This window comes from Leucopleurus acutus, assembly GCF_964270905.1.
Source record: "Leucopleurus acutus genome assembly, chromosome: 11".
In the NCBI taxonomy this organism is placed as follows: domain Eukaryota; kingdom Metazoa; phylum Chordata; class Mammalia; order Artiodactyla; family Delphinidae; genus Leucopleurus; species Leucopleurus acutus.
Genome location: NC_139152.1, coordinates 28,574,172 through 28,588,365, shown reverse-complemented (window position 1 = coordinate 28,588,365; position 14,194 = coordinate 28,574,172). Strand labels below are relative to the sequence as shown.

Here is a 14,194-nt window from a genome sequence, read left to right as displayed (position 1 = left end):
TACATAGATTGAAAGCAGCAAGGGGGTGGAAAAGATATTTCATGCAAACGGAAATGAAAAGAAAGAGGGTGTTGCAATACTCATATCAGACAAAATAGACTTTAAAGCAAAGGTGATAAAGGACACGATATAATGAAGAAAAGATCAATACATGAGAGGATTTCACACTCATCAACATATATGCACCTAATATAGAAACACCCAAATACATAAAATAAATACTAACAGACATAAAGGGAGAAATTGATGGGAATACATTAACAGTAGGAGACTTTAGTACCCCAGTCACATCAATGGACAGATCTTCTAGACAGAAAATCAATAAGGCAACAGAGATCCTAAATTATACAATAGAACAGTTAGACTTAATTGATATTTTCAGGATATTACATCCAAAAAAAAAAAAAAACAGAATACACATTCTTTTCAAGTGCATATCAAACATTTTCTAGGATTGACCACATACTAGGGCACAAAGCTAACCTCAACAAATTTAAGAGTATACAAATTATTTCAAACATCTTCTCTGACTACAACAGCATGAAGCTAGAAATCAACCACAAGAAAAGAAATGAGGAAAAAAATGATTCCATGGAGACTAAACAACATGCTACTAAAAAACCAATGGGTCAAAGAGGAAATCAAAAAGGAAATTAACAAATACCTTGAGACAAATGACAATGAAAACACAACCATACAAAATCTATAAGATGCAGCAAAAGCAATTCTTAGAGGGAAGTTCATAGCAATACAGGCCTTCCTCAAAAAGCAAGAAAAATCTCAAATAAACAACCTAACCTACACTTAAAAGAATTATAAAGAGAAGAACCAACAAAACCTAAAGCCAAAAGAAGGAAGGAAATAATAAAGATCAGGGAGGAAATAAATAAAATAGAGACTATCAAAACAGTGAAAAACAAAAAATCAATAAAACCAAGAGCTGGTTCTTTGAAAGGATAAGCAAAGATGACATACCTCTGACCAGGCCCACCACAAAGAAAAGAAAGCGAACCCCAAAAAACAAAATAAGAAATGAAAAAGGAGAAATCTCAACTTATACCACAGAAACATGAAAACATACCATGAACAATTATACACCAACAAATTTGACAACCTAGAAGAAATGGACAACTTTCTAGAAACATACAGCCCACCAAAATTGAATCAAGAAGAAAGAGATAATTGAACAGACTGATCACTAGAAGTGAAATAAAATCTGTAGTAAAAAAAATAATAAAAATCTTGCTACAAACAAAAGGACCAGATGGCTTCACAGTTGAATTCTACCAAACATACAGATGGCTTCACAGTTGAATTCTACCAAACATACAAAGAAGAACTTATACCTATTTTTCTCAAACTCTTCCAAAAGACTGAAGAAGAGGGAACACTCCCAAAGACATCTATGAAGCCACCATCACCCTGTACCAAAACCAGACAAAGATACCATCAACAAAGACAATTACAGGCCAATATCTTTGGTGAATATAGATGCAAAAATTCTCAATAAAATATTAGCAAACTGAATCCAACAGCACATAAAAATATCATACACCATGACCAAGTGGTATTCATTCCAAGCTCACAAGGATGGCTCAACATACACAAATCAATCAATGCAATACACCACATTAACAAAGAAAAGTCAAAAACTACATGATCATCTCAACAGATGCAGAAAAAGCATTTGACAAAATTCAACATCCATTCATGATAAAAAAAACTCTTACCAAAGTGGGAATAGAGGGAATATATCTCAACATAATAAAAGCCATTTATGATGGACCCACAGCCAATATAATACTCAACAGTGAATACTCAATGGTGAAATACTCAATGGTAAAAGCCTTCCCATTAAAATCTGGAACAAGACAAGGATTCCCACTCTCACCACGTGTATTCAAGATAGAATTGGAAGTCCAGCCACAGGAATCAGACAAGACAAAGAAAGGCATCCAAATTGGAAGGGAAGAGGTAAAATTGTCACTATATGCAGATGACATGATACTATACATAGAAAACCGTAAGGACTCCACACAAAAACTTCTAGATCTAATAAATGAATTTAGCAAAGTAGCAGGATACAAGACTAACATTCAGAAATTGGTTTCATTTCTTTACACTAACAATGAAATATCAGAAAGGGAATGTAAAACAAAACAATACCTTTCAAAATTGCACCAAAAAAATAAAATGCTTAGGAATAAACCTGACCAAGGAGGTGAAAGACTTATATGCTGAGAACTATAAAATACTCCAAAACATTAATAAAGAAAATTAAAGAGGATTCAAAGACATGGAAATATATCACGTGCTCTTGGATTGGAAGAATTGGTATTGTTAAAATGGCAATACTACCCAAAACCAACTACAGATTTAATGCAATCCCTATCAAATTGCCTATGACATTTTCACAGAACTAGAACAAATTATCCAAAATTTTATATGGAACCATAAAAGACCCAGAATTGCCAACCCTGAGGAACAAAAACAAAGCAGGAGGTATAACTCTCCCAGACTTCAGACAGTACTACAAAGCTACAATAAATAAAGTGGTATTGGCACAAAAACAGACATACGGATCAATGGAACAAAATAGAGAGCCCAGAAATAAATCTACACACCTATGGTAAATTAATCTTTGACAAAGGAGGCAAGAATATAAAATAAGAAACAGACAGTCTCTTCAGCAAGTTTTGCTGGGAAAGTTGGACAGCTGCATGTAAATCAATGAAGTTAGAACACACCCTCACACCATGCACAAAAATAAACTCAAAATGGCTTAATGACTTAAACATAAGATATGACACCGTAAAACTCCTAGATGAGAGCACAGGCAAAACATTCTCTGACATAAATTGTACCAATGTTTTCTTAGGTTCATCTCCCAAGGCAATAGGAATAAAAACAAAAATAAACAAATGGTACCTAATCAAACTTACAAGCTTTTGCATAGCAAAGGAAACCGTAAAATAAGCAAAAAGACAACCTACGGAAGGGGAGAAAAATATTTGCAAATGATGCAACCAACAGGGGCTTAATCTCCAAAATATACCAACAGCTCATACAACTCAACAGCAACAAAAAAAACAAACAACCCAATCAAAAAATGGGCAGAAGCCCTTAATAGACATTTCTCCAAAGAAGACATATAGATGGCCAAAAAGCACAGGAAAAGATGCTCAAAATCACTAATTATTAGAGAAATGCAAATCAAAACTACAATGTGGTACCACCTCACACCAGTCAAAATGGCTATCATTTAAAAAATCTACAAAGAACAAATGTTGGAGAGGGTGTGGAGAAAAGGGAACCCTCCTACACTGTTGGTGGCAATGTAAGTTGGTGCAGCCACTATGGAAAACAGTATGGAGGTTCCTCAGAAAACTAAAAATAGAATTACCATATGATCCAGCAATCCCATTCCTGGGTGTATACCCAGACAAAACTATAATTCAAAAAGATGCATGCATCCCTATATTCATAGCAGCACTATTCACAATAGCCAAAACATGGAAGCAACCTAAATGTCCATTGACAGATAAATGGATAAAGAAGATGTGGTACATATATACAGTGGAATACTACTCAGTCATAAAAAAGAACAAAATAATGCCATTTGCAGCAACATGGATGCAACTTAGAGATTATCATACTAAGTCAGAAAGAGAAAGACAAATACTATATGATATCACTTATATGTAGAATCTAAAATATGGCACAAATGAACCTATCTACAAAACAGAAACAGACCCACAGACATAGAGATCAGACTTGTGGTTGCCAAGGGGATGGGGGGAGAGGGATGGACTGGGAATTTAGGGTTTGTAGATGCAAACTATTACATTTAGAGTGGATAGACAACAAGGTCCTACTGTATAGCACAGGGAACTATATCCAATCTTCCGAGATAAACCATAATGGAAAAGAATATTAAACAAAGAATGTATATATATGTAAAGCTGAGTCACTTTGCTGTTCAGCAGAGATTGGCATAACATTGTAAATCAACTACACTTCAATAAAAAATAAATTTTAAAAATAAAAAGAACAAAATTGAAAAAAATTATAAAATAAAACAAAACCAAATGTTAAAAACAAAACCAGAAACAACCCAAGCAGCAGGAGCATCTAAGGAACGGAAACAATTAGCAACTGTGGGAGCTGGGATGTAATTAGATTTGGGTTCTTGTTGTTTTTGACTCCAATAATGGCTAAAATCTTTTTCTACATTTATTCTTTTAAAGGCTTTGTGCAAAAAGGAAAACATACAAGTTACTTTTATATTCTTGTAAAGAGTCTTTATAGCTGCTGATAAGATGAGACAAAGAGGAGGCGGTCCCTATGGATGTTTTCTTAGCTTCACTACCTTGTAGGGTATGATTCTCAGCCAGGCAGAATTAAATGGGATGATGAAAAGCCCATGGATAATAACATTTAGACCCAACTTAAAATTAAATAAAATCCTAAAATGAAAACAAATAAGTAAATAAACACCTCCTACTGCTTTACAGATCATTTTGGCAGGTAAAGACCTTCTCCTGGTGGTTCCCCAGGCTTATGGGACTACTTTCAGAATTGCAGTTGTGCTGGTTTGGAGCTAGTTTTAAGGCTGTTGCTAGGTCTACTGTGGGATCTGCAGTCGGTATGCTTGTTACTAGGGGCTCAGGTGAGTGTGGATTATGTCTGGTGCTGGGTGGATGAGACTGGCTCCAGTACTTTTGTTCAGTAGGGTGGTCCTGGGCCATGGTTCCTTTTCAGGGTGTACAGTTGGGTCCTCAGTCAGTCAGCCTATTTCTAAGTTTGTGAACCGGTGTGACTCCCACCGGGACTCCCACAAGTACTCCACACTTTTACACGTTATTATGTATCTGATGGAAATTATTACCATTAAAAGCAATAAGTAGAGCCCATAAATATTCACATATTTGGGTGATTTGTCATGTTAGTGCATTTAATCAAATAAAACGTATTATGTCTCTTGGATATATTTTTATTTATTAGAGAAACCCATAGTTTTTCTACAAAGCAATCACTATTATTTGGGACCTTGAATATTAAAAATCTCTCTCACATCAAGAAGATGTAAATGGGTAGGATAATCAATGCATAAAGTTACTAAGAAGAATATTACTGTAAGAATATTACTGAAAATATATTTTGATATAAGATGATCACTAGTAACTTTTGCAGAGAAGTTTTGGCTGATAGACTATCTAGCAGTCATACTAAAGGCATTTGTAAGGGAATAAATAAATGCCTTCATGACAATAAGTGAAAGGCACCAGGTTGGACTACACATTTTTAAAATATTTCAGTATGAAACCTAACATTGTAATTGTTTTATCTGCTCTTTAAGGTGATAAATCCCAAAAAGAAAGGAAAAAAGAAGAAATATACTAATTCAGGAACAGTAAGTCAAATTTTATGTTATTCATTAAAGATTCAAATAAATGAATAAAAAATATATATAACACTTTGTATTGAATAAAAGCTACTAAAAACTGCACTGTTTCACTTAGAGTTTTAATGTGAATGTATATAATAAAAAATTAACTTGCTATGGGAATTGTAATGGAGAACACATTATAGGAGGTAGCGACCCAGCTTCCTGCAAGTTGTCCTAGGGGTTGAATGGCCTCTGAGAGAAGATGAAATTTTATTATGAATTCTTCATTCAATAAAATCACACTAAAGAAAATCAAGTAGACCTGAAAAAGTGTAAGTTGTAATAAGAAATATTATACTCTTTATAGGCTATACTTAAGACTTGTTTTATAAGATGTGAAAGTATTTGTTTATAGTGCATTAAAATTGACAACTCTGTGGAAATGCTGGACTAAATCAGTACAGGAAGGTGCAAAGATGAAAGTATGTTAAAATTGTGAAAAATCAAAATCATCCTATTTTGATAAAAAATATACTGAAAATTTTATCCTATGATTAACTGTCCTTGGGAGAAGAAAATATAAGTTCCCTCCAAGTTTTCTTTCAAAAGATTTTTATAAAGCAAGGCACTTAAAATATTAGATGGCCTCATTACAGATCCCTGACAAAAATACCCATTTCTTTTTATATGGTTTAGCTCACTGATTTTGATTTTTTAGTTTTAACCATTTTCTAGCTTCCTTTCATCTTTCCTTTATATTTAAAATGGGAAGTAACACAGTGTCCTTGTAGATAATTTGCATGTTGTTCTTCAAAGGAAGTAAACTGGTCATAGGAAGGAGTCATTTAATTTTTTGGCCCCTTTTCTTCTGATAATTTTAAATGTAAGAAAAATCAGTCCTAGTAAATTTTAATAAAGAATAATATCTTTATTAATTTTCAAAATACCAGAAAATATGATTTACTCTCTAACAGAAAAAAAGTCCATTTGGGGATGCAATTAGTACTAGCAGGTAATTCTGCCTCCTTTTTCTTTTCTTTTTTCAGGTCACGTTACTTTCTTTCGTGGTAGAAACAGAAGTTTCATTCCTTGACTATATTAAGGGAGGGTAAGTCATTCTCTGAAATTGTTTCATTGCTTAAGAAATGGTGAGAGGCAAGTTTGAATGTGTTTAGAAACTTCATGACAACAGCAGTCAGAGACATCACGTATATAAGCCTCTTACTAATTATAATTAAGCAGGGTTTTGGGGGGTTTTTTGTTTTGTTTTGCCAATACTGATTTATTGCTAGAGTGTTGTCAAGCCAAAGAAGGATTGAGAGAATGAGGGGGACCAAAGGAACAAAGACAGTTTCCCCCAAAACAGAGAGCTTACCCCCTTTTGCTCTTTGTTAAGAAAACAAAACAAACAAAAGCTATACTTGCCCAAATGGGGAATCTCTGCTATATATGGGCATCTTGAAACCTGCCACCTGGATACATAGACTAAGAAGCTACAGGGTGATTGTTTCAATAAAGTTAAAAGAAAACGTACTAAGTAGGAAAAAATGTTTGCCAACTCTCCTTACTATTTCGATGTTTGTGTATATTTTTGTCTTTAGAAGATGGGAAAATAGAAAGTTGAATTTGTCATAAAAAATAGATTCCTGTATAAATAAACTCCTTGGTAGCTGTAGCTAATAGTTGATTAAAAAGATGGACATCTCTTAGCATGCTCTTTATAAACTTAAAAAAAGTGCTTGATAGATCTGGCTATAATTTGCATGTTGAAATGATGATTTGAAGTTTTAAAATACTAAAAATTCCTTTTAGTTTTTGTTTTGTTTGTCTTTTGGCTTTGCTTTGTAATCATGTGAAGTGGGTAATGTTTGTGTGTGTGTGAAAAATATCCAATAAGTATTGTCAGCAGTACAAATCAAGTAATACTTTGATGTGAATCTAACAGTAAAAGAAATTTTCAGAATCTATTACAAATAAATCACTTTTATTGGTTGTGCACATTCTCCTTTTAAGGATTCTTAGGGCTAATTAGAGCAAATGGGTTTCTACAATACTTAAGCAATAACAGTATTGACAACTGTCATTTTTATGCTTCTTATCACCTCCAAGTTTTTTTGTTTTTTTTTTTTTTTTTGGTTTACACACATCCTACTTATATAGCACTGCCTGTGCTGGAAGAAATGCTAGTGACCTTTTACTGACAGAAGTCAGTGTATAAATGGAGCCCCAACCTATGAGGTACACTTTGTTCTAATCCTGGCTTCCCAAGTGTTTTATAAAAACCCATTTTTTTATTTACAAATGGGATATGGAGAAATAGAGTTTGAAATTTACTACATAGTTAATCTAACTGGACTTATATTAATTTTTATATAATACTATCTAAAAAGGACATGAGAAATATCTGCATATAATTCATTTTTATATGAAGATGTATATAATAAATTTATAAAATTTTAAAATATACTACAATTACATGTTTACCTATTATTCATCACTATTTCTAATACTTATTATATAGATATTGTCCCTTTGATAATGGAATCCAAATTGAGAAGCAATATAATTATTGTATTCTGTGTCTTTATGCATCTTTGCTCTTAAGGACTTGTTATAAGCAATTGGGCATAAAATTTTAATTCCGACTTTATTAATAATATGGTGAGGAGATCTGGCTTTATCATGACACTCCTTATCACTTCAATTTCCTGTAGTTTACATGAGTCGCCTTAGTTTCTTTCATGACCTTAATGATATTTAATTTCCCTCTGAAGTTATTGCTTATATTCCTACAAAAAAGTTACTCTAACCTATCAATTTACTATACAGTGTAATTTGTGTATAATAATAGCTAACATCTGCTGACAGCTAAGTGCCTCAAGGTTATTAACTCTACCCATCTCTCTGTTGGTCCCTTTCCCTTTCTCCTCACCTCCTTTCTCCTTCTCCCTCTTTCTCTCATGAGTAATATTCACGTTGATAATTCTGTTTTCTAAAAAAGTAATGAAGTTTACTTACTTGATGTACTATTAACTTTCAGTCTTCATATAATTAATATTTTCTATCTCATTGCTGCTAGTCAAAAATACAGTTTAATTTACATAGCCTAAGGGAAAATGATGCTTTGGCATGCAGGATATCTAAGAATTTTACCATCAGATATTTGTGAAGATTTAAACTTATTTAACTGTGAGTTATGGGTATTTATTATGATGGTTACTTCATAGAATTCCTGACTCTAATTATAGGAAATGAGGAATAGAGTTTTATGTTCTAATCTTTCTTAAAAATCTCTATTGGTATGAAAATAACAAATTGTAGCAATTTGAAATGGAGAACATGAAAGCCAGTGTGGAAATGTAGCTGCATCTATTCCAAATATTGCAGCAAATTACTTTTATTTTTCTTAACAGATTTCCTATTGATTTTTTTAGACATTTTAAGGGATTTCCCTGATGGTCCAGCAGTCAAGACTCTGTGCTTCCACTGCAGGGGGCACAGGTTCGATTCCTAGTCGGGGAACTAAGATCCCATCTGCTGTGCAGTGTGGCCAAACAAACAAATAAAAAAGATAGACATTGTAAACTTTCTTCCCTTGCTATTAAGAAATCTCAACCTCCAAGTAGATAAATGCACTGCCATGATGGAAAATTATATTAAGACCAGACACATAATTACACAAACTTTCTGAATAATAGCAAAATAGAATATAATGAACTACATTCATTTCAAATTAGAACTAATTATAATAATTGACAGTTAATTATTATAGTTTCAATAATGGCTATTGACTCTCTTGTGAATAATATCAGTCAGAATTTCTAGTCTCTTGCAACTAAAAAAATACTGTAAACTGTTAAACAACTCAGTAATATTTGGTACTCTTCAGAGTAACTTTTTTCTGAAACCACAGAAACTTTTTTTTTAGTGTTTTATTTTCAGTTTTGAGGAAAAGAAGTATTATATCTCCCAAATTTTAAACATAAATATCTATATTTGTGTTCCACATTGTAAACATGAAATGTGAAATGGTAAAAAAAAGGTAATGTAAAATGAAAATAATTTATTATGAAACTAGAATCCCCTGTAGTCATACTCTCTAGAGATAATCACTGTTAGAAACGTATTTATTCCCAAACACATATCATTATTTTTAATGAGTGGGATAGCACTGTGCACAATAATCTAATGTATATTTTCTTCATTAAATATACTGTGTATATATGTTTCTGTGTCAGTACTTATAGATCTACCATATTTTAATAGTTTTCCATCATATGGATGTACATAATTTAGTTTAAAAATCTCCTGTTGATACACACTTTAGTTGTATCCATTTTATTTTCATATTATAAACAAGGCTGCAATGTAAACCCTGGTACATAGCTTTTTTGTACACTTCATTAAGCATATCTGCAAGGTCACATCCTCGAAATAGTATTGTTGGTTTAAATGGTATGCATATTTTACAATTTGTCAGGTATTTCTAAATTATTCTGTTAACAAAAGGGTAATAATAATAATTTATACTTCTAACATCCGTGTATGCAAGTTTACCATATACTTACCCTTACTGAATAGCATCAGTACTTTTTCAACTTTGCTAATTTAATAGATAAATATTATAACTCATTGTCAGTTTTTATCTGTGAAACCTATTTATTAGCCGTTGTGACGTCCTTTGTGAAAGCCCATATTTAACCAGCCATATCTTTGGAAACACAGGTTTCAGAACCTCCTATTTTTGCTTTTCCCCTGCTCCCTCCTCCCTAGTCCCACCAAAAAAGTTTGAGTATTTTCAACTGAAAACACAAGACCAAATGTAGTAGGGAGCTACATCCTTCAGTACAGTAAACACTTCAGATAAACTTCCCCAATATTCACATCTTGGTCTTTGACACCACTTCTCTTCTGCACATATCTAAAGAGACTTTTTTTAATCTGGCCTTGCCTTTTGCCCTGTGATTACATTGAAGAAAAACAATAAAATTAACTAACAATTTGGGCTGCAATCAACGAAGCAATCCAAAATATTATTTTGGAGGTCATAACTATTTGCAGATTTGTGGAGTTATCAAGGTTAGTTCTTTTGAAGAGATGTCCCACCATATTTCTAAATAAGTATGATATTTCAGAAGTGATTAGAACCAAGTGTTGAATTCAGTTTTGTTTTTATAAAAAATTATAGTAACTACTCATTTTTAACTTAAAATACCAAGATATCAGCATTTGTTACTGGTATTTGTGTATTGTTTTCTTGTTAACTTGGGTGAGCATCATTATTGCTAATTTGGGTGGCATCAATTCAGGAATGTACTCACCATATTCTAGTCTAGCAGAAACTATTGTTGAGTTTTGCTTATGCTGAATCTTAATTGACAAGTAAAACTAGATGTTTTCAAAAAAGGTGGAAGATTATCATATAAAACATTAGTAACAGCAATTAAATTGGTACTCTGGCTAGCTGTGGGTTATCCAAAATAACATTAGTTTAGGTTCTCCTGTATTCATTTTGTTCTCTACATTAATTGTATAAACTATTTTCCTTATACTGGACAACATGATGTGGGAGCATGAGAATAGACAAAGAGGGCAAAACAGGTGACTCGTGTGGAACATGTAGGACTAACAGATTGTGATTAAACTCTTAGAAGGAAATTCTTGAATTACACTTTAAAATGTAATCTCTCTTCTTGTTTCATCTCACAAAAAATAATTGAATAGAAAGTTATGAAAATATTGTTTTCTCATGAATCCAAGTAGAAATTATGTATAGTTAAGAATGAACACATTTAAATATTAAACAAAATTGTTCTCAATAGTCCTTTAATATCTTCCCCTTCAAAGGAACTTCTTTATATGTCTAATTCTTAGTATTGGGTATTCTAGGCTTCCATTACTGTAGTCATTATTGGTGTAGATATTTACCTGATTGATTGATTGTTTGTGAAACCATGTTGTTAGTGTGTTACTTTTCATTCATTGTCTCAGTTCCTAACACACTGTGTTTAGCTGCAGTAGAAAGGTTTATGGATTGAGGTACACAGTGAGCAGATGAGACAGACGCATTCTCAATCAGACAAGGTCCAATTTTTATGGAAATACTCTGTGAAAGAAAATTTTAATTTTTAGACCTTCTTTTTTTCCTTTTTTTTTTGCTAAGCAGAACCATGCTTTCCCTGGAGCATAAGATACAATTTATGACTTGAGGTAGTAAAGAGTTTTATTTTCTAAATACAATAATATCCACAAAGGAGGTCTTACTGTAGAGTAAAAAAAAATGGATTGCCTCTTCTGGGTTGTCGACATTGGAGTTATTATTTTTAATCATGCTCTGTATGTTTTTCCTGTGGTTATTTTATTTCTCTTTACTTACTAAAAATGATTTTAATACTAAAATTCTGATACAATTGGAAAGCAAAGATGTTTACTCAGTAATCCATAATATATGACATTGAATATCCCAATTATCATTGATAAGGACAATGTCAGATTCATTGAAAATCAGAGACAGTTCTGAAATCTAAATACTCCTTTAGGGTAACATCATCATTTTTATAATAATTGTTATTTGTGAAATGAGTTTATTGACCTCTACAGACAACAGCTCACATTATGAGTATCTGAAGACAGAATCATGTTTCAATTTGGTTTTGTCTGCCTTTCAGTCCTCTATTTCTCTCACGCCTTCATGAAACTCCACTCCACCACTAACAAGACCAAGGAACAAATATATATAAAGTTTTTCACATTTCTTTGACTGGCAGATGAATGGGGAAAACAGATCTCAAATTCTCGTGCACACTGAGTACCCCTAAGCAACCAGAATGTCATGTCAACCTGAAACCCTAATCTACATTTTTATCAGAAAATTGAGTGTATTAGAAACTTGCAGGCCTATAGACTGTCATTTACTTCCTCTGAAGAAAGCCCAAAATGTCATCCACCTGGTCCCAAATGAGCTTCACAACCACTTATATACAGTGGTTGCTAGCTTCCCTGGTTACCATTTTAATTGTTCATTCTCAAAATATTTTTATAGAGCTGAACATAGAGTAGCCACTGAATAAATACAGATTAATTAAAAAACCACTTTAAGCCTGACTTTCCACTCTTTTTTCCCAAATCTCTTAGCATAATGAAACATTAAAAACAAATAGGAATTTTAAATGAAGAGTGTGACAATTTAGTTAACTGGATTACAAACCCCCATGTCTGTCTAGCTCAGATTTTATCATCTTGTGACCTTCCTCTTTCCATGCCTCATATCATAATCACCAAACAAAACAGATGGACCAGGCTTTCCGGGATAAGAAAAAAATGCTTTTGTGTTGCCTCTGCCAGAAATCATCTCAACTCTGTATCTGGGTTTTAGTGACTTGGAAGAAGGCAAGATCAAGATAAGAAGCATGAACTGCTTATTTTCCTCACATATTAACGGAAAGGGAGCATGAGAGAAGATAATAGGGGAGACCCTAAGTGGGCACGTTCTGGGAAAGAATCAAAATAGGGGGTAAATGTTTGGCAAAAAATCAAGTCGGTTAAATAAGTGGTTGCTGAAGGCAATGCATAATAGTGGCCAAGAATTTGGGTTCTGACACTAACTGCCTGGTTCAAATCCTAGATTTGTCTTTTGTTGGCATAACCTGTTTCTGTTTCTATGAAATAGAAAAAATAACAATAATGCCTATCTCACAGAGTGACTGTGGATTAAATGGCATATACCCTCGATAAATGCTAGCTATCATTTTTCTGAATAATCTGAATTTGTTTAAAGTTCGAATGTCTTTTCTCATTGTTGGTGGTAAATGTCCTAATTAACAGAGACATGGAGAGAAAAAGACATATTCAACTTTATAAAGTCAATAACAGTCTCTTTTTTTTTTTAGTTCAATTCTCTTTGGAGGATCATGCCAGGTTATTCCTTCCATTGTAGTCAATCACAACCCAAACTCTTGACACTGAATCTAAAACTTGTCTGAAATTATATGCAAAAGGTTTATATCCCACTCCAAGTAAAAAGTCTTAGGAGAAAAATTAAAGCTATCTACCTATTACAGGCTCATTGTAGAGGCTAAAAGTGGACTTCTTAATATGCTTATTTTAAAGGTGAGTTGAATATAAGTAAGTGTCATTATTAACGAGCTCCATAAGGATTTTTTTAAAAATACTTGAAGCAAGTGCAATGATGCTATAAAATATTTGCCTTAGTTTTATACAGTTGGTGGCATTATATTAGCTATGTCATCTCAGGGAGCACATCTTGCCAGAACATACAACACGTGTTTTTTTCCTAGTCCAGTTTCTTTTTGAAAACTGAATATACATAACTAAGATTTTTTTATAGTGCTTCTTGTTGTGGCACCCAAGTGTTTTGCATTCATCAAATAAGTCGAGAGCTAAACCCTGCAGTGCTGAATGGGTATAAATATAATAAAAGTAAAGCCATTCTGCCTTCTAGAAATACATTCACCTAAAACATTATCATATCTAAACTAAACTCATCTAAAATGTGATTTAGAAAAGAAACTTATGGAAGTATTAAGAAGACTCATAAACACTGTTTTGGTTAATGCTTGATTCTAATTTTTATATATACAAAATGCATGCTTGAGAATTCTAAAGATGTCCAGTTATAGCCTTTAAGATTGTGATTTAATTGCCAGCTTATGTTATTTTTCAAATGATTTTTTCAGAACTATACATTTCAGAGTCAAAGGAAATTGCATGTATGTTTCATCATCAGAACCAGTGCTAATTTAGCCAAAATATTGACAATCTATTTTGTACCAGGCAGTTTCGTAG

The 14,194-nt window shown here is 32.8% G+C and overlaps 1 protein-coding gene across 1 annotated transcript in view; it reads left to right on the top strand.

The window, feature by feature from the left end:
- Nucleotides 1-14,194, top strand: part of LOC309969292 (copine-8) — a gene marked incomplete at both ends in the record, with an annotated part of 207,908 nt that overhangs the window by 139,341 nt on the left and 54,373 nt on the right. Inside the window, 2 exons of the mRNA XM_082851000.1 lie at nt 5,360-5,413; nt 6,436-6,497. Of these exons, the coding sequence (XP_082707126.1) occupies nt 5,360-5,413; nt 6,436-6,497 (116 nt within the window). The remainder of the gene's footprint in view (nt 1-5,359; nt 5,414-6,435; nt 6,498-14,194) is intronic.